Here is a 22,341-nt window from a genome sequence, read left to right on the forward strand (position 1 = left end):
AGTGAGGGAAGAGTGGACCGTGAGATCGACAGGCGGATCGGTGCGGCGTCCTCAGTAATGCGGACGCTGAATCGATCCGTTGTGGTGAAGAAGGAGCTGAGCCGGAAGGCAAAGCTCTCGACCGGTGATCTATGTTCCCATCCTCACCTGTGGTCATGAGCTTTGGGTCATGACCGAAAGGACAAGATCACGGGTACAAGCGACCAAAATGAGTTTCCTCCGCCGGGTGGCAGGGCTCTTCTTTAGAGATAGGGTGAGAAGCTCTGCCATCCGGGAGGAGCTCAAAGTAAAGCCACTGCTCCTCCACATCGAGAGAAGCTAGATGAGGTGGTTCGGGTATCTGGTCAGGATGCCACCCGAACGCCTCCCTAGGGAGGTGTTTATGGCACGTCCAACCGGTAGGAGGCCACGGAGAAGACCCAGGACACGTTGGGAAGACTATGTCTCCCGGCTGGCCTGGGAACACCTCGGGATCCCCCAGGAAGAGCTGGACGAAGTGGCTGGGGAGAGGAAAGTCTGGGCTTCGCTGCTTAGGCTGCTGACCCCGCGACCCGACCTCGAATAAACAGAAGAAGATGGATGGATTGATGGATGAGTAAAACCCCAATGTACTTTAATCAAATGATTATATGGCGTACCACTAGATAGACCCTGCACACCACAGTTTGCAATCACCGAGCTAGTTTTGCATGACACGCTGCCATTTTGGGGCAGCCATATCCTGGGATAGGGACATGACCAAATTTGAAGACATTTTAAGTGTTCCTACGGGTTCAGCTGGGACTGATTAGGAGAAACACTTACGTAAGTTTACTCATGCCTACGCAATAATGATGCCTTTTTGTACTGCCTAGCGATTTGTTCTCATTTGGAGCCTCTTATTAAGATTGAGAGAGAAGCTTTTGGGAAAGTGAAAATGCAGTCTGCATTTCCATCTCTACAAATGAAGATAATTCTTTATTACGTTTGTTCTCTCATTTGAATAATGGTCTCGCCATCCATGTTTGGTCCTTCTTGACCCAGGAAGGATGTAAATGGGATTCCGCTTCAACGTCTTCATTAATATTTGAGTGGCTTTAAGGTTTATTTTTGATGTCCTAATTAGCGTGCTGCTTGGACCCATTTGCGATAAATCATGCTCTGCTTTTACGTGTTTTTACCAAGAAGAGAAAAAAAAATAGGAATAGGAAAAAAAAATGTTTGTTAATGGAAAAAAAAAACAAGGACAATCATTTATTTGCTTTGCGCTGAGTAACACATTCATGAGACTGGTAAAAACTTCAGAGGGTGTCAGAGCTAAGGTCAGCAGCCGTCCCTCAGGGGTGGGGGGTATTTCTATCAGGCTCGATGGGCCGTGAGGATCTCCAGGTCTGCTTCAATCAGTGCCCAGAGGCAACATTTAGCTCTGCTCGGGGCAGTTGGAGCAGGCAAGACCGCAGGAAGCCAACATTCAGTGGAAATAAGTATTTGATCCCCTGCTGATTGCTTAAAGTGAAACCCTTATTTTAAAAGATGAACCGTATAGGATGAACCAATAGTTTAAAAAATGTGTTGTTGGGATCATTTTTACCATGTCTTTGCCTTCTTTCCCTTCACCCCCTGTTATCCCCGGTGTCATCCATTTCAGTCTTGTGCGGGTTTACAACCTTGTTGTCCCTGAGACGCTTTGATAGCTTTTTGGTCTTGCTTCTTGTGACGTAGAGGTTTGAATGGAAGAAACAGTTTGGTGTTTTCCATCTACATAGCAGTTGAGTTTGAAGTAAGGGTCAAGACTAATTAGTCTGCTTAATGGACTAATCGGATCAAACACTTATTTCCTTCAATCAAAAACACATGTATATGTTTTCTTTTCTGGTTTTATCCACATTATGTCTCTTTCTTACATTACACCTATACAAGCAAAAAGGGGTGTCAAATATGTGTCCGTGACCACATGGTGTCACCAAAAACAAATTCCCACTCCACGACATCATAAGTCCACTCCAGTTTTAAATATATAGGTTAGTATTTGTCATACCTACTGTACCATTGTTCTCTGAGTAATTTCACTTCATCAAACCTTTTCTAACATTCCACGCTACTAAATATAAGAAGTATTTACTATGAATTGTGCTGATATTATATTGAATTGATATCGGTATCTGCCAATATTTAAGGCTATCATATCAGAAGTGAAAAAGTTGTATCAGGACTTTCGTATATTTCTAGTAAATCATGAATTTTGAGGATCAGTCATAGACAATTTAGAGTGAAAAGCTTATTTTATTTTCACTCGCATACAAAACATTCTAACTTAGATTGTTTCCCTGGCTTTGAGACTCTCCCGAAGGACAGTAAGGCAAAGACACAACAGACTCCCTTTTTGTCTCTCATGGACACACACCTGTTGTTGTTGATGTTGGACTAGCGACTGCACGACATTAAGTCCGTGGAATAGAGACACTTGGCTGGCTTACACACACACACACACACATGCATCCACAAAAATATACGCCACACACACATACCCCACCCCCCATTCAACGCCCTTGACGCAGATCCCTTAGGGGTGATGGCCGGATGGGCAGCGCCTGAATAGCTTCGGCCTTCCACTGTTGCCCCCACTCCTTCCCCTTCTGTTGCAAGTCTTGAGATGGATGTAATATGTTGCTCTGGAGTTTTTTTTCCCACTCCAGACTGGGACCTCTTAGTATCCCAGTCTAAATTGTATTTTTTTTACTCATCCTCCCCCAGCGTTGACCTTTTTGCCGTCTTTTACGGGACGCCTTGTGGCAACCCATCAGCGTTCCTGTTCTGTAACCCTGTACTCCTGTTTGTTTGTCTAATCTTGAACGGGTTTGTGCTGAAAACAAAGTTTCGTTGTACTTGTGCAATGACAATAAAGACCTGCCTACCTACTACGGATGTGGGAAAAAATCTATTCGAATCCGAGTCGCGATTCTCACGTTGTGCGATTCAGAATCGATTCTTTTTTTTTTTAATAAATTTTTTTTTCATTTAATTTTTTTTTTTTTAAACATTTTTTATCAATCCAACAAACCAATACACAGCAATACTATAATAATGCAATCCAATTCCAAAACCAAACCTGACCCAGCAACACTCAGAACTGCAATAAACAGAGCAATTGAGGAGACACAAACACGACACAGAACAAACCAAAAGTAGTGAAACAAAAATTAATATTATCAACAACAGTATCAATATTAGTTATAATTTCATCATAGCAGTGATTAAAAATCCCTCATTGACATTATCATTAGACATTTATAAAAAATAAAAAAAAGAACAATAGTGTCACAGTGGCTTACACTTTCTTTCTTTCTTTCTTTCTTAGTTAATTTCGAACAATAGCACATTTACAACACAATACATTGGACAATTCATATCACCTCACATCACATCATGTGGGAAAAGTAGTAGGAAGAAGCAAAGCTTATTTAATCCTACCCCTTTCCCACATCAGAGCGCCCACAAATACAGTGAAGAAAATAAGTATTTGAACACCCTACTATTTTGCAAGTTCTCCCACTTGGAAATCATGGAGGGGTATGACATTTTCATGGTAGGTGCATGTCCACTGTACAAGTGATAACCTAAAAAGAAAAATCCAGAAATCACAATCCATGATTTTTTTAACAATTTATTTGTGTGGTAAAGCTGAAAATAAGTTTTTGAACACCAACATTAATATTTGGTAGAATAGCCTTTGCTTGCAATTACAAAGGTAAAACGTTTCCTGTAGTTCTTCACCAGGTTTGCACAGACTGCAGGAGGGTATTTCGCCCACTCCACCACACAGATCTTCTCTAGATAAGTCAGGTTTCTGGGCTACCACTTAGTTACACAGACTTTCAGCTCCCTCAAAAGATTTTCAATTGGATTTAGGCCCGGAGACTGGTTGGGCCACTCCAGAACCTTGATATTGTTCTTACGAAGCCACTTCTTGGTTTTCCTGGCTGTGTGCTTTGGGTCATTGTCATGTTGGAAGATCCAGCCACGACTCATCTTCAATGATCTGACTGAGGGAAGGAGGTTTTTGCCCAAAATCTCACAATACATGGCTGCAGTCATCCTCTCCTTAATACAGTACAGTCGTCCTGTCCCATGTGCAGAAAAACACCCCAAAGCATGATGTTACCACCCCATGCTTCACATTAGGGATGGTGTTCTTGGGATGGCACGCATCATTCTTCTTCCTCCAAACACGCATAGTGGAATTATGACCAAAAAGGTCAATTTTGGTCTCATCTGTCCACAAAACTTTCTCCCATGACTCCTCTGGATCATCCAAATGGTCATTGGCAAACTTAAGACAGGCTTTAACATGTGCTGGTTTAAGCAGGGGACCCTTCCGTGCCATGCATGATTTTAAACCATGACGTCTTAGTGTATTACCAACAGTGACCATGGAAACAGTGGTCCCAGCTCTTTTCAGGTCATTGACCAAGTCCTGTCGTGTAGTCCTGGGCTCATTCCTCACCTTTCTTAGCATCATTTAGACCCCACAAGGTGATATTTTGCATGGGGCTCCACTCCGATTGAGATTGACTGTCATCAGTGGCGTCGCCAGACAGATTTCACTGGGGCACGTGCCCCAGTGTTGATGTGCAGAGCCCCAGTAAAAATGTCACCAATAAAAAAAAAGGCTTCAGAATTTTAAGTCTACATGACATAGACAACAGCGCACATACTACTTAGTATGGTAATTGATTGCTACTGTATTCACTCCACGTAACAATGAGCACATGGTTAATTAATATGGTAATTTATTCACGTGTGGATTGAGACTTCAGTTGAGAGAGAGAGAGAGGGAGAGAGAGAGAGAGAGAGAGAGAGAGAGAGAGAGAGAGAGAGGATGCAAATCACTGCTGAGGTAGGTAACGTTAGCCAACAACAATTTGTTAATTTTATTATTTTGATTTTGATTTGACTCAAACTGTAACTCCTAGATGGATATCAGAAAGTTATTCGCCCGCAGCAGGGAAGAAGCAGCGAGGAATGAGAGATTAAGTGAAGTCCTAGCTAGCTAGGCAACATCATTGTCTTAAGTTGATGCTAAGTTAGCTAACGTTATTCCTTGTATCAAGACAAACATATTCATTTGCTGTACGAGCTGTCGAGGGAATTTCCAATGAACATTAGACATAATGTTGGTTATTGTCTGCTGGTTCTGCTCAGGACCACTGCATCAATGATGATTTGGAGTAAGCATGTGTGAGTTGAGTGCTTCTCAAATGGTTTATCTTCAGGAAGAACATTTTTTTTCCATATCATCTATCCATCCATCTTCTTCCGCTTATCCGAGGTCGGGTCGCGGGGGCAGCAGCCTAAGCAGGGAAGCCCAGACTTCCCTCTCCCCAGCCACTTCGTCTAGCTCTTCCCGGGGGATCCCGAGGCGTTCCCAGGCCAGCCGGGAGACATAGTCTTCCCAACGTGTCCTGGGTCTTCCCCGTGGCCTCCTACCGGTTGGACGTGCCCTAAAAACCTCCCTCGGGAGGCATTCGGGTGGCATCCTGACCAGATGCCCGACCCACCTCATCTAACTTCTCTCGATGTGGAGGAGCAGCGGCTTTACTTTGAATTCCTCCCGGATGGCAGAGCTTCTCACCCTATCTCTAAGAGAGAGCCCCGCCACACGGCGGAGGAAACTCATTTCGGCCGCTTGTACCCGTGATCTTATCCTTTCGGTCATGACCCAAAGCTCATGACCATAGGTGAGGATGGGAACGTAGATCGACCGGTAAATTGAGAGCTTTGCCTTCCGGCTCAGCTCCTTCTTCACCACAACGATTCGGTACAACGTCCGCATTACTGAAGACGCCGCACCGACCCGCCTGTCGATCTCATGATCCACTCTTCCCCCACTCGTGAACAAGACTCCTAGGTACTTGAACTCCTCCACTTGGGGCAGGGTCTCCTCCCCAACTCGGAGATGGCATTCCACCCTTTTCCGGGAGAGAACCATGGACTCGGATTTGGAGGTGCTGATTCTCATTCCGGCCGCTTCACACTCGGCTGCGAACCGATCCAGTGAGAGCTGAAGATCCCGGCCAGATGAAGCCAACAGGACCACATCTTCTGCAAAAAGCAGAGACCTAATCCCGCGGCCACCAAACCGGAACCCCTCAATGCCTTGACTGCGCCTAGAAATTCTGTCCATAAAAGTTATGAACAGAATCGGTGACAAAGGGCAGCCTTGGCGGAGTCCAACCCTCACTGGAAACGTGTCCGACTTACTGCCAGCAATGCAGACCAAGCTCTGACACTGATCGTAGAGGGATCGGACTGCCACAATAAGACAGTCCGATACCCCATACTCTCTGAGCACTCCCCACAGGACTTCCCGAGGGACACGGTCGAATGCCTTCTCCAAGTCCACAAAGCACATGTAGACTGGTTGGGCAAACTCCCATGCACCCTCAAGAACCCTGCCGAGAGTATAGAGCTGGTCCACAGTTCCACGACCAGGACGAAAACCACACTGTTCCTCCTGGATCCGAGGTTCGACTATCCGGCATAGCCTCCTCTCCAGTACACCTGAATAAACCTTACCGGGAAGGCTGAGGAGTGTGATCCCACGATTGTTGGAACACACCCTCCAGTCCCCCTTCTTAAAGAGAGGGACTACCACCCCGGTCTGCCAATCCAGAGGTACCGCCCCCGATGTCCACGCAATACTGCAGTGTCTTGTCAACCAAGACAGCCCCACAGCATCCAGAGCCTTAAGGAACTCCGGGCGGATCTCGTCCACCCCTGGGGCCTTGCCACCGAGGAGCTTTTTAACTACCTCAGCAACCTCAGCCCCAGAAATAGGAGTGTCCGCCACGAATTCCCTAGGCACTGCTTCCTCATAGGACGACGTGTTGGTGGGATTGAGGAGGTCTTCGAAGTATTCCTTCCACCTATCCACAACAGCCGCAGTTGAGGTCAGCAGAACACCATCCGCACCATACACGGTGTTGACAGTGCACTGCTTCCCCTTCCTGAGGCGGCGGATGGTGGTCCAGAATCGCTTCGAAGCCATCCGTAAGTCATTTTCCATGGCTTCCCCAAACTATTCCCATGTCCGAGTTTTTGCCTCTGCGGCCGCTGAAGCTGCACACCGCTTGGCCTGTCGGTACCTGTCCACTGTCTCTGGAGTCCTATGAGCCAAAAGAACCCAATAGGACTCCTTCTTCAGCTTGACGGCATCCCTGACCGCTGGTGTCCACCACCGGGTTCTAGGATTACCGCCACGACAAGCACCAACTACCTTGCGGCCACAGCTCCGATCAGCCGCCTCGACAATAGAGGTGCGGAACATGGTCCACTCGGACTCAATGTCCAGCACCTCCCTCGTGACATTTTCAAAGTTCCTCCGGAGGTGGGAATTGAAACTTTCTCTGACAGGAGACTCTGCCACACGTTCCCAGCAAACCCTCACAATGCGTTTGGGCCTGCCAGGTCTGTCCGGCATCCTCCCCCACCATCGCAGCCAACTCACTACCAGGTGATGATCGGTAGAAAGCTCCGCTCCTCTCTTCACCCGAGTGTCCAAAACATGAGGCCGCAAATCCGATGACACAACTACAAAGTCGATCATGGAACTGCGGCCTAGGGTGTCCTGGTGCCAAGTGCACATATGGACACCCTTATGTTTGAACATGGTGTTTGTTATGGACAAACTGTGACGAGCACATAAGTCCAACAACAAAACACCACTCGGGTTCAGATCCGGGCGGCCATTCTTCCCAATCACGCCTCTCCAGGTTTCACTGTCGTTGCCAACATGAGCGTTGAAGTCCCCCAGCAGAACAAGGGAATCACCCGAGGGAGCACTCTCCAGTACTCCCTCGAGTGTACCCAAAAAGGGTGGGTACTCTGAACTGTTGTTTGGTGCGTAAGCGCAAACAACAGTCAGGACCCGTCCCCCCACCCGAAGGCGGAGGGAGGCTACCCTTTCGTCCACTGGGTTGAACTCCAACGTGCAGGCTTTGAGCCGGGGTAAACGAGAATTGCCACCCCAGCCCGTCGCCTCTCACTGCCGGCAACGCCAGAGTGAAAGAGAGTCCAGCCCCTTTTCAATCATTCAAGTTTATTTCACAGAAAAATAGCACAGTAGACTTGTCTTGTTAATCGGTGTGACTTTGACTAAAATAATCTTGTTTTGTCACCAGAAAAATGGCTACAGCTAAAGCATCTGGTTTTGTTTCCAGAAAAAATAGTAACATTTCTGTATTTGTTTTCAGAAAGATGGCTGAAAAAATCGGATTTTGTTGCCCCATTTAGATTTTAAAAAAATATATTTCCATGTCTGTCCGGTGTCCTCCTCCAACTTGTTAGTCGGTTTGCCTTTTGCTAAAATACTCACTAATAGTCACTAGAAAAATGGCTAAAAATATTTGGTTTTGTTGCCACAATTTGATTTTTTTCTCCCTAAACTTTTTTTTTCATGCACACATCTGACTGCGACTCACTGAAAATGACACACAATCCACTTTTATGTCACGACCCAGCAGTTGGGAACCACTGGTCAACTGTATAACAGTTACTGTAATATTTCCATGTCTGTCCAGAGTGATTGACCACTTTGCAAAAATGAAAACGAGACGTTACAGTTTACTTCTCAGAAAATGATTCCCTGAACAGACACACAACAGTTGTTCATTTATTCTACTACTATGGCTTTATTGTTTTGTGTATATTTTATAGTTTTGTGTATCTGAAATAGGATGAGGCACTTTGCCCTAAATGGAAATTGAATAATATAAAAGAACCCAGAGATGTAGGGGTGCTTTATTTTTTGTTTTACTTTTGTAGATGTTAAATTTGCAGATGATTACTGCAATATATATTTCAAAAAGATTCATTGCTCTTCCTTTTTGCTTTTACCAGTAGCAGTTTAGAAGTTTGGAGTAAAAAAGTGCACAAGTAGGTCAAATGCATTAGTTAATTTCAGGTGGTTAATCAAAGATCCATACAACATAATCTGATATGATTTCATAGTTTAAAGCACTATTTATGTATTTTTTATGATAAATAAGTGCTAAAAATGTTTTTGCTTGCGCGCTTTGCGCGCTCACATGAATTATTTGTGCCCCAGGTGTGCCCCAGTACAGTATTAGGTCTAGTGACGCCCCTGACCGTCATGTTTATCTTCTTCCATTTTCTAATGATTGCTCCAACAGTGGACCTTTTTTCACCAATCTGCTTGGCAATTTCTCCTTGGCCCTTTCCATCCTTGTGGAGTTGTACAATTTTGTCTCTGGTGTCTTTGGACAGCTCTTTGCTCTTAGCCATGCTGAATGTTTGGGTCTTTCTGATTGTATGGGGTGGACAGGTGTCTTTATGCAGCTAACAACCTCCCACAGGTGCATCTGATTCAGGATGATACAGTGGAGTGGAGGAGGACTTTTGAAGGCGGACTAACAGGTCTTTGAGGGTCAGAATTCTAGCTAATAGACAGGTGTTCAAATACTTATTTTCAGCTGAATCACACAAATAAATTGTTGAAAAAATCATAGATTGTGATTTCTGGATTTTTCTTTTTAGGTTATCTCTCATACAGTGGACATGCACCTATTGTGGAAATTTCAGACCCCTCCATGATTTCTAAGCGGGAGAACTTGCAAAATAGCAGGGTGTTCAAATACTTATTTTCTTCATTGTATATACATTCATTTACTGACTTTTTTTTACAGCGAAATAGTAAAATGACATCCGTGAATGAGTAATACAACAGTTCTGTAACATGTAATTAATTAATTCAGTCATTACCAACATACTGAGATGAAGAAAATCTTATTTTCAATAAGGTTGAAAGTGTTTCTCATAATTCTTCTTCTTTGTACTTTGTAAACACTATTAATTTGAACAGCCTCTTAAACTGGATCATATCAGTACAATGTTTAACTTATTGACTTAATCCATTCCATAATTTAATTCCACATACTGATATGCTAAAGGTTTTAAGTGTTGTATGTGCATACAAATGTTTTAAATTAAATTTTCCTCTAAGGTTATGTTTTTCCTCTTTAGTTGAGAAGAAATGTTGTACATTATTTGGTAGCAGGTTATAGTTTGGTTTGTACATCATTTTAGCTGTTTGCAATTTTATCAAATCATCGAGCTTTAGTATTTTTGACTCAATAAATAAAGGGTTTGTATGTTCTCTATATCCAACATTATGTATTATTCTAATTGATATTTTTTGTAACACAGTTATCGAATGTAGCGCACATTTGTAGTTAGTTCCCCATATTTCTGCACAATAACTCAGATATGGTAACACTAGCGAGCAGTAGAGAATATAAAGTGATTTTTGGCCCAGGAAGTATTTTGCTTTATTCATTATTGAAATGTTTTTTGCCACCTTATGTTGTATGTTTTGTATATGAGATTTCCAGTTAATTTTATCATCTATTAATACTCCCAAAAATCTGGTTTCTTTTACCCTTTCAATACTCCGTCTATTTGTATTCGTGTCTGATGCTCTTTTCTACTGTTACCAAAAAGCATTATTTTAGTTTTACTGATATTCAAAATTAGTCTGTTTTTATCAAACCATTTTTTTAATTTGTTAAATTCTTCAGTTATTATTTGTATTATCTTCTGTGTGTTCCCTCCTGAACAGAAAGCACTTGTGTCGTCTGCAAATAAAACTAATTTCAAGTCCTTTCTAACTTTACAAATGTTGTTTATATAAAGATTAAACAATCTTGGTCCCAGTATTGATCCCTGGGGTACACCACAAGATATATCCAACCGTGTTGACATATTTTCACCCATCTTCACATATTGCTTCCTGTTGGTTAAATAGCTTCTTACCCAGTTCAATACCAAACCTCTGATGCCATATCGTTGTAGTTTTTGTATTAAAATATCATGATTAATTGTGTCAAATGCTTTTGTTAAATCCATGAAAACTGCGGCTGCACATTCTTTACCGTTTTTTGTATTGGTAATTTCTTCTGTTATTTTGATTAATGCTATTGATGTTGAGATATTTGCTCTAAATCCAAATTGGTTCCCCACAAGGGTCCCACTTTTGTTGATAAATTTATTTAAACTGCTATTGAATAGTTTTTCCATGATTTTGGAGAATTGTGGAAGGAATGAAACTGGTCTGTAGTTAGTGAACTGGTGTATGTCTCTATTCTTATGAATTGGTACAACTTTTGCAATTTTCATTTTGTCAGGGAATTTGCCGGTTAGAAATAATACGTTACTTATATATGTAGGAGGTTCTGAAATGTCTTCTATAACCTTTTTTTATCACTTGCATCGCATCTCATAAGCTTGACAACACACTGTGTCCAATGTTTTCACAAAGATAAAACAAGTCGTATTTTTGGTTTGTTTAATAGTTAAAACAAATTTACATTATTGCAATCAGTTGATAAAACATTGTCCTTAAAAATTATAGAAGCCCATCCATCCATCCATCCATCCATTTTCTACCGCTTATTCCCTTTGGGGTCACGGGGGGCGCTGGTGCCTATCTCAGCTACAATCGGATGGAAGGCGGCGTACACCCTGGACAAGTCGCCCCTTCATCGCAGAATTATAAAAGCTTTTTACAAAAATCTACTACTCTGCTTGCATGTCAGCAGACTGGGGTAGATCCTGCTGAAAACCTATGTATTGAATGATTACAGAATCGTTTTGAGTTGGAAAAATATCATTTTTGAATCGAGAATCGCGTTGAATTGAAAAAAATCGATACAAAATCGAATCGTGACCCTAAGAATCGATATTGAATCGAATCGTGGGACACCCAAAGATTCAAAACCCTACTACCTACCTAAATATATATGAATAATATTGTATAATCTCCTCATGATTTCAGTATACAATAGGCAATTATTTTGATCATATTTGTTTACGTACACATTTGGACAATTGGCTTTGAAATCCTAAATAAGGGGGACAAGTGGATTTTTAAGTACATCCATCCCTCCCTCCATTTTCTACCGCTTACTCCCTTCAGGGTCATGGGGGTTGCTGGAGCCTATCTCAGCTACAATCGGGCGGAAGGCGGTGTACACCTTGGACAAGTCGCCAGCTCATCACAGGGGATTTTTAAGTATAATATATACATATGATTTTTTTGTTGTTGTTTGTTTTGAATATATAATAGTATAATGTATGTTCAACTTGTGCAGGGTGTATCCCGCCTTCCGCCCTAATGCAGCTGGGAGAGGCTCTAGCACTCCTTGCGACCCCGAAAGCGACAAGCGGTAGAAAATGAATGGATGGATGGGTAATGTATGTTGCATGATCAGATAATATTAAAGTTAAAAGGCATGCAATTGCATGCAGTACATGCACTATGTATGTCGAAAATTAAAGAAAAAATTAAGAAAAATGGTGTGCTTTATCAATGCATTCTACTTCTAGGCTTCTGAGGGCCACATGAAATAATATAGTGGTCCAAATCTTGCCCCAGGGCTTTGAGTTTGACACCCATACAAAAAAAAAAATAATGGACTGATCACTGTGAAGGGAATAAACTTCAGTCAATTAGCCATATACTCCTTTTTCTCTCTGTATCGCAAAGTTCTTTTACCCTTGAAAATGTTTATTTTTACATTTGTACATTTGTTTTTTTTAATTTCAATATGAACATACTTGCATTTAACAGTCTTAGTAATACTTTTCAGGGAGGGTCACAAGGTGAAACAGTCGCCATGTGGAAAGCCTGCTTTCAAATTCCGTCATCTTCATCCCGAGGCGTTCCTGAAAAGACAGCAAAATTGGAGAGAGGAGACGATGCTGCAGATGATGAATCCCCCTCTGGACGTCATCCTTTACGGCTGAGTGCGTCCAGTGGGCCAGGGCCAGTTCCTGGAATCTAGCTAATGACACACACACACGCACACACACACACACACACACACACACACACACACACACACACACACACACACACACACACACACACACACACACACACACACACACAAAACCGAGGTCTCTATTGGCTAAGAGCCTGGCAGAAGCTGAGAGGATTGGCTAATAATAAAGAAGCCCTGGGTAAGCGTTGCAAATCATAAGCTGCGTGGTTATGAGCACACTATCAATCAATCAATCAATCAATGTTTACTTATATAGCCCTAAATCACTAGTGTCTCAAAGGGCTGCACAAACCACCACGACATCCTCGGTAGGCCCACATAAGGGCAAGGAAAACTCACACCCAGTGGGACATTGGTGACAATAATGACCCAGTGGGACGTCGGTGACAATGATGACTATGAGAACCTTAGAGAGGAGGAAAGCAATGGATGTCGAGCGGGTCTAACATGATACTGTGAAAGTTCAATCCACAATGGATACAACACAGTCGCGGGAGTCCAGTCCAAAGAGGATCCAAGACACAGCAGCGAGAGTCCCGAACGAGCATCTTTCTGAGTGCATCTGAAGCCATTTCACACACTGCCTTGCGTTAGTGATCTTTTATGTACTTTTGTGTGCTTGAATGAGTCATACTTTGACTATGCATGTGATAAATAATATAGACATATCAATGTTATTTATTCAGTGACATACTGTATCTGAAGGGACAATGAAAGCAACACGCTGATATGAATAAAACATCTTGTATTCACCACAGGACAAAGATGACCTGACTCATCCAGAATGTGAAGTGAAGTATATTTATATAGCGCTTTTTCTCTAGTGACTCAAAGCGCTTTACATAGTGAAACCCAATATATAAGTTACATCTAAACCAGTGTGGGTGGCACTGGGAGCAAGTGGGTAAAGTGTCTTGCCCATGGACACAACGGCACTGACTAGAATGGCGAAAGCTGGGATCAAACCTGCAACCCTCAAGTTGCTAGCACAGCCGCTCTACCAACCGAGCTATACCGCCCCTACTTGAATGTCTTTGCAATAATGTAATCATTTGTACGAATAAAACATAATATTATTCTACATTAAAATTATTGTCTTCTTTATATGAGGTCAATATGAAGAGAAAATTGAAGATGAGCAACTTTTATCTCCTCAGTGGGGGTTCAGCTGAAGGTTAGGCTGCGCGATGAGTGCTTGATGTCCTCGCCGAGCATCCTCCCATCAGCTCATGCTGGCAGAAGCCCCAAGGCTGAAGAGGACAACTAACCGAGAGAGGGAAGTCAGCTCTGTCCTCGTCCACAGGGTCACTGAGTCAGTGTGCATCATCGCTTTTGCCTAAATAATCAAAGTGTCCTCATTACTGCCCAGCAGCAGAGGTCAGGAGTTTACTGAGGAAGAGCGCTCTCCACTAAGTGCTGTCAAACATTTACCCACAGCAGATATTTTCTACCACCTTTCTGATGGGATTAATATTCCATTTGGGCTTTATCTCCATTACCTTCATGAAAATTGGATGGTCAGGGGGAGGTAAATATGAAATATTCATGGGGGGTGTAATGAAGTCAGTGTCGCAAGCACTATAGTACTTTACTATTGTCTTGGCTCAAGCAGGTATTGTGTACACAGGAAGTGAGAGCAAGGTTTTCTCACAGGAGAGTCACCACCTGCCAGAAAAAGAAGGAATTCAAACAAGATGACCATCAGAGCCGCCTTATTGCACGGGCTTACCTCGGCTGAAGCCCAGGTAAGCTGAACCCTTTATTCCTCTTTGTTTCTTATGGAGAAATTTGCTTAAATATACAAACTTTTGTATTCACCAACACGGTTCAAGAACAAATTAAATAAGAAAGTCGAGATTCCTCTTTATATGGACCATTCCACCGATTTGGTGCAATTTGTATCCAAAATAATGAATGTTAATGTAAAATGCCTTTACATTATTTTGAAAGCAGTATGACAACAATGGAACTGATTTGGTGGAATGGCCCATATAGTTTTTTTTACATATTTACATTTTTTTTTTTGCCTGTTGAATCTTGAAAATATCAAAATGGCCGCTGAACTCTTTAATGTTTTAATATTCAGCCCTCCGTGGAATAGGTTTGGTTACATGGTGTAGCACAAGGGTTCTTAACATTAACTTTTTTATAACAGGGGAGCCTCGGGCCCACTCAAATATTAACAATTAATTAGTAATCCATCACTTAATTTGAATCATATTCAATAATTATATCTAACTTACTTACAGTTTACAAACTTCAATCAATCAATCAATTTTCATTTATATAGCCCTAAATCACTAGTGTCTCAAAGGGTAGCACAAACCACAACACAAACGACTACGACATCCTCGGTAGGCCCAAATAAGGGCAAGGAAAACTCACAACTTCACAACTCAAAACTTCTCAAATGATATGAAACCAATCACAAATATTATTAATTCAACACATAACCTCGAGGCTTAGGTTACAAAAATAAGTACTAACCAAATATACTGCATAAAAATGGGACTCCTAAATAACTCACAAAAAGTTAACATACAATTATGCTGTGCTATAATAAAGAAACTAAATGAATAATGACAGTTTCTTAACTAACTGTCTATAAACATAAAGTGCAAATTAAAAGACAGCTTGATCACTTTAGTCATAATTTTTGTGCTTGAGAAACTTCTTAATAACTTCAGCACCAGACTTCTTCTGTTTCTTTCGAGATTTTCATTACTTCCACAAGTGGTGGAAAAGTGTATTACAACTGAGTTTCTACGGCCCCTACAAACCACAGCTGAGAAACAGATATTTTTTGGCGGGCCCCCTGCCTTATGGTTAAGAAACACCGGTATAGCGCATGGGGCCCCAAATTCTTGACACACAAATACATATTTTCAACATTTTATTTCATTGCAAAATTAATAAATGACATATTCAATGTGATTCTCAACATTTGTGTTGCAAATGTGTACAACATACATGACAGTGGAACAACAGCATCAGGGTGCGTAGGAGGCATAAAAACACCTGCAGCCAGCACATTGTAGCCCATGGATGGAAGCAGTGACGCCATCGCATGTGCGCCAATAGTTAATGCATGCGTGCATCTGTGCAGCTGCAAATCTGTAAGTCATGTGTATCACAGAGATCTGAAGCAGCTTGTGGAATTAACGGTGTATTGAAAGAGGGCAACCGTCATGCTAATGGCTGCTGACTGTACTGGGAGCAGCGGTTCCAAACAGCCAATCACCTGCGAGCCTGACATAAAAAATGCACATTGTGGCATATGGCGTGCCGAGCTGCGTTAGTGACAATACAGCTACAACACTCACAAATCCATATCCATTACTGCATGTGCAGAGGTCAACAGTTCACATCAGAGCCGTGCACATCTGCCTCTGTTGCCGTGGCAACTGAACACTGCCTCTGACAAATAGCAGACGAGAACAATCGCTTTTAAATGTATTTATCGTGTATGTCAAAAAAGAAGCTCATCTCTCTGCCTTCGAGTCCTCAACCTGTTGACAGACACCACGTGTAACACACCTGCAAACCTTCAGCAGGACGTGCTGAGTGTCCATGTTCCATCAATTTTACATGACGGGCCAAAGAGTCTTGTGTATTTTTTATAGAGATAAACCTCGTGAAGCAACTGCGTCCGGGAAAAAAGGAAATAGAGCCTTCTAGTGAATCTGACCTAATTAGGTTTTTCCGTGTCTTGACCTCCGTTTATCCACTTCACTGTGACGTAAACGCACCTCCTGAGGTGTTGTGTATGCACACTTCAACAGGATTCAATTAGGGATGACGAGGAGACGTGAATCTGCTGCTAACGACCTGATGAGCTGACAAATCCGCCCCGTGGTTCAAAAAGGTCACAATCAGCTGCTTTCATTTTTTATGCTCAAACAAGCTGCAAAATAACTTTAATTAGCTGCTGACAGTTCCGTAGAATTGTATTTTTTCTTTTTTTTCTTTTTAATTTTAATGCTTATTTTTCTTATTTTATTTCCCCTCTAAGAAGGCAATAATTACATTGATAATATTGACAAAATATGCAATAATTAAGGTGCTTGTTTGTGTATAATTCAATGAATGATTTAAGAAATCAAGTGAAAAGAAGAATTGAATGTGTTAAAAACTGATGGAACACGTACAGAAAACATTAGTTTGCACGGAAAAGTCACTGAAACAAATGTGTGTTACAAGAGTCTGGGTATATAATATATGGGCGCGGCCACTGCTGCTGCTCACTGCTCCCCTCACCTCCCAGGAGGTGATCAACGGTGATAGGTCAAATGCAGAGAATAATTTCACCACACCTAGTGTGTGTGGAACATTTATTGGTACATTAACTTTAAACTTTAATATACATTTATATGATTTAATATATATATTAAATATATACCGTATTTCCTTGAATTGCCGCAGGGCATATAGTATACGCCTGCCTTTAATTACTGCCGGGTCAAACTCGCTTCCCAAAATAATTAGCGCATGCTTAGTATTACCGCCTGGTCAAACTCGTGACGTCACAAGTGACAATTCCCCTGTCATCATTTTCAAAATGGAGAAGGCTGATTTCAATACCGGTAATTTTAAATCGCATAAAGGGAAGAAGATTAAGAGCTATTCAGTAAGATTTAAGGTCCAAGCTTACATAACACTCAATTTTTTACTGCATACCTTTGGTAAGTGCCGAGATGAGAAGATGTTTTGAAATAATTAGCGCATGCTTACTTTTACCGCATGCCTTTGGTAAGCGCAGGAGTGAGAAGAGGTTTTAGATTAATTAGCGCCCCGGCGGCAATACGGTATATATATATATATATATATATATATATATATATATATATATATATATATATATATATACAAATATATATATACAAATATATATATATATATATATATGTATATATATATATGTATATATATATATACAAATATATATATATATGTATATATATATATATATATATATATAAATATATATATATATATATATGTATGTATATTGTATATATATATATATGTATATATATATATATATATATATGTTTATATTTTAGCTTGAATAAAATAATAAAATACAAAACCCGTTTCCATATGAGTTGGGAAATTGTGTTAGATGTAAATATAAATGGAATTTGCAATTCCTTTTCAACCCATATTCAAAATGCTCTACAAAGACAAGATAGTTGATGTTCAAACTCATAAACTTTATTCTATATATATATATATATATATATATATATATATACATATATATATATGTATATATATATATATATATATATATATATGCCCTGCAATGAGGTGGCGACTTTTCCCGGGTGACTACCGCCTTCCGCCCGATTGTAGCTGAGATAGGCACCAGCGCCCCCTGCGACCCCAAAGGGAATAAGCGGTAGTAAATGGATGGATATATATATATAGGGCTTCACGGTGGAAGAGGGGTTAGTGCGTCTGCCTCACAATACGAAGTTCCTGCAGTCCTGGGTTCAAATCCAGGCTCGGGATCTTTCTGTGTGGAGTTTGCATGTTCTCCCCGTGAATGCGTGGGTTCCCTCCGGGTACTCCGGCTTCCTCCCACTTCCAAAGACATGCACCTGGGGATAGGTTGATTGGCAACACTAAATTGGCCCTATTGTGTGAATGTGAGTGTGGATGTTGTCTGTCTATCTGTGTTGGACCTGCGATGAGGTGGCGACTTGTCCAGGGTGTACCCTGCCTTCCGCCCGATTGTAGCTGAGATAGGCACCAGCGCCCCCCGCGACCCCGAAAGGGAATAAGCGGTAGAAAATGGATGGATGGATGGATGGATATATATATATATTTTTTTTTTTTTGTGAAGAAATGTTTAGAATTAAGTTCATGGATCCAGATGGATCTCTATTACAATCACCAAAGAGGGCACTTTAAGTTGATGATTACTTCTATGTGGAGAAATCTTTATTCATATTTGAATCACTTGGTTTTTTTTCAACAAGTTTTTAGTTATTTTCATGTCTTTTTTTCAAATTGTTCAAGAAAGACCACTACAAATGAGCAATATTTTGCACCGTTATACAATTGAATAAATCACAAAACTGATGACATAGTGCTGTATTTTACTTCATTATCTCTTTTTTTAACCAGAAATGCTTTGCTCTGATTAGGGGGTACTTGAATTTAAAACATTTTCACAAGAGGTACATCACTGAAAAAAGGTTGAGAACCACTGTGCTATAGTGTGCCAATAAAGTTCTTTGAATGATTCATGAGAAAATCAATACATTGAAAACATTTTATATTGTAGCTTGAATATAACAGATGTATTAGAAATTAAAAAAACAAACAAAACAAAAATATATACATTTCATACACAGCCTATAGATGTAAAGTAAATGAGTGCATTTTATTTATGTAGCACTTCTCATAAAGACAGCTCACAAAGTACAAACAGTACAATCATTTATCAGCATATAGCATGATGCAACAACAGAACATTTGCAAATAAAATAACTAATATGATAATTTAAAAAAAGCCATAATGATTAAATAAGGAATGGAATAATACAGAAATATCACTGAACTAACACTGGAACTCACTTAAACAAATGGGTTTAAACTGCCTTTTAAATATGCATATTATTGGATATTTTGTATAATACATATATTACATATTCTTTATTAGTAGTATTATGTTAGTTGTATAACATCTGCATTTTTAGACAAGAGCAGATACACGATTTGGAGAAACGAGCAATAGAAAAGAAAGCAAATCCAAGAGTCTGACAGAAAACGAAGGACTGCAGGACCCAGAGGCTGGAGCGCAGCCAGGTCCCCGCGTGCGGTACATTCACAGTTCAGCGCCGTCGCGACCTAAATGCGAAGTGATGGGAGAACCTTTCCTGATGCAAGCGGCAGTGTAGTATCAGGGAGGGCTGACCGAGCTGTGAACCGCCCAGCGAACACGGAGCAAATTAACATCAGCAGAAATAGAATCACGCCGAGAACGTACGGTAGCGAGCTCTGTCACATGACACTGTGAGGGAAAGATGGCTTTTTTACTCACCTTGACCCCACAGGTCTTAGGCCGAGGGTGATGCTGCAGGTTTTTTTCCCGTGTTGGTCAGATCCGTTTTAGACTTGCTCTCTAATATCCTCACCTTAGGTACTGGGGGTGTGCTCCAGGGGCGGTTCTAGGCATGCTTATATGAGGGGGCAGTCAGAAATGTGAAGGAGGCATCATGTGTACACATCATGCTCCAGCACTTTTTTTTTCTGTGCTTATAGTAACGATGCTTTCTTCATTGAAATGGGTCTTTAGCTATGTGTCCAACACCAACCTGGAGTAGTGGATTGCACTTTGTCAGGCCTCTACCTTCAGACCTGTCCAACTTGGGTGTCCCAACTGAAGACTAAGCTCCTGCTGGTATAGCTCCTACGGTCACTGAGGCACGCAAACCCCCTGACCACAATAAGGTGGCAATCCTTCGGGGGTTGGGAAACATTAACAGCGCTGCCATATTTCCGACAGGGGAAACAAAAGCAGGCATCTCGCACCACAGAATACTCTAGCCATGGTCGTGTGCGGTACCAGGCAGGATTGAATGATCTTAATGTTGTACCAAATGCACGCTTTGGGTAGCCACCCAGTATTGGCTGAGATGGTGCGTTGCCATTTAAGTCACTGGGTAGCTGAGCAGGCTGCTTTGGGGGAGCGCTTGTTGGAGGGACAGAGGGAGCTGGTGCAGGAGAAACAGTGCTTGCTGGTGCTAAAGGTGCAGTATTGCTAGCTGCTGTCCCTGATGTACTATCAGTAGCATCATTGCTACTACTACATGCAGGAGCAGGACTAGACTTTTTAAATGCTCTGAAAAATGGATTCATTACAGAGCATTAACTTTCTCTTTGTGAGCTGCTGGAAGCTTGAGCAGAAAATAAGTAAGCTTGAACAACAACAGAAAAAACCCGCTGTGATTACATGAAGAAAAACAACAACAGTACAGGACTACAGCCTGGGGCGGGACTTTAGTAGGGGTCTGTCAGACACAGGTCACTTGTCTTCAGTTTGTCACATGTAGTGGACGTGGGCACTCATCTGGGCACAAAATTCATTCACTCCAATGTATGTGTGTTGCCCACTTGCTTGTAAATTGATGAAAACAACTGTGTTTTTGTTTTTAGGTGTCATGGTCATATCAAATGAAACTTATAATTTGTTTATTACAAAATGTAGATTGAAACATTAAAGGTTGACTATGTAGAATTACAAGAAAAACAACAGAAAAAGAATTCGAGCAGTCGATTGTCAGACCGTTGCTAAGTAAAACGGGCCGTTGCTAGGGACTCCGCTCTGAACAGAGGACAGCAGAGGAGGACTGCTAAGCAGGATATATATCTTATGTTTAATTTTTACCGTCATTAACAGCATCATAAATGACTTGTAGCTTGTTACAGGGACAGTGGAGGCTCTCTGCCTTCCAAACCACTGCTGCTCAGAGCCTCCGCTGTCACTGCTCTCGACAAGTTGTAAAAAAAACAAAAAAAAACGAACTCCGTAGCACCGAAAGTCCGCGACGATCAACGTGTTTATGACTGATAAGACTACACAAATACACCCATCCTAACAAGTATATGATGAATATAGACATTTCCTTTTCTTTTACTTTCATACTGCAACAGTGATTGGATGTTTACTGAGGGCTGAGGGGTGTGTGCGGGTGTGTGTCTGCTGCGCAGCCTGTGGAATGGTGAATACACGCACAGCGGAGGGAGGGGTGAGAGGGAAGCCGACACTACTATATCGTGTGTGTCCCTTTTTCGGCGGATTTTTCCGCTAGTGTAGATAATTTTGTGAGTTTATTAAAATTTGCTTTCTCAAATTTTGATTTGAGGGGGCAAGAGATTTATTTAAGGGGGCTCAGCCCCCTCTTGCCCCTGCGTAGAGCCGGCCATGGTGTGCTCACAGAGCCCTGCATGATGTTCTTGACTGGTGCTGACTGGTTTAGGTCACATGATGATGTATTTGTGTTGTTAAAATGCAATTAGATGGTGAGTGTGCACTGCTTGACACTATGACCACTTCCACTAGTCAAGCTAAATTGCAGAAGGGGAAGAAGTGACTTGAAGAAATCGCGGCTGAGGAGCAAACCGTAGCGGTGAAAAGTATAACAGAAGAAAAAGTAGTGGGTACATATTGCCATCGTCACTGCTGGTAAGTGTACAAGGACAGTCATGGGTTTGGGACAGCACTATAAGTAAGTGTACTTATTAAAGTGTACTTACTGACGCAATACAGTCACCCCTTGCCACATCGCACTTCCAAGTTTGCGGTTTCACTCTAACAGGGATTTTTTTTTCAAGCATATCATACCTATTTTTGGCATACTTTACACATTTTCTGGGCATAACAATGGCGAAATAAACTAAAAATATCAAGAATGTCGTAGTATTGGCCAAGTGATAAGACCAAGCCAATCGGAGCGCAGTGTTCAGTACCGTGACCACTGATTGGCTCAGC

At 41.6% G+C, this 22,341-nt stretch overlaps 1 protein-coding gene across 1 annotated transcript in view; it reads left to right on the forward strand.

Annotated features, from left to right (window-relative positions):
* trmt10b (tRNA methyltransferase 10B) overlaps positions 1-13,608 on the forward strand; it is a 32,419-nt gene extending 18,811 nt beyond the window's left edge. Inside the window, exon 8 of the mRNA XM_061913056.1 lies at positions 12,645-13,608. Coding sequence (XP_061769040.1) covers positions 12,645-12,661 — 17 coding nt within the window. The 3' untranslated portion in view covers positions 12,662-13,608. The remainder of the gene's footprint in view (positions 1-12,644) is intronic.
* Positions 13,609-22,341: the final 8,733 nt, after the last annotated feature.

The sequence above is a fragment of the Nerophis ophidion genome, linkage group LG10 (genome assembly GCF_033978795.1).
Source record: "Nerophis ophidion isolate RoL-2023_Sa linkage group LG10, RoL_Noph_v1.0, whole genome shotgun sequence".
Classification (NCBI taxonomy): domain Eukaryota; kingdom Metazoa; phylum Chordata; class Actinopteri; order Syngnathiformes; family Syngnathidae; genus Nerophis; species Nerophis ophidion.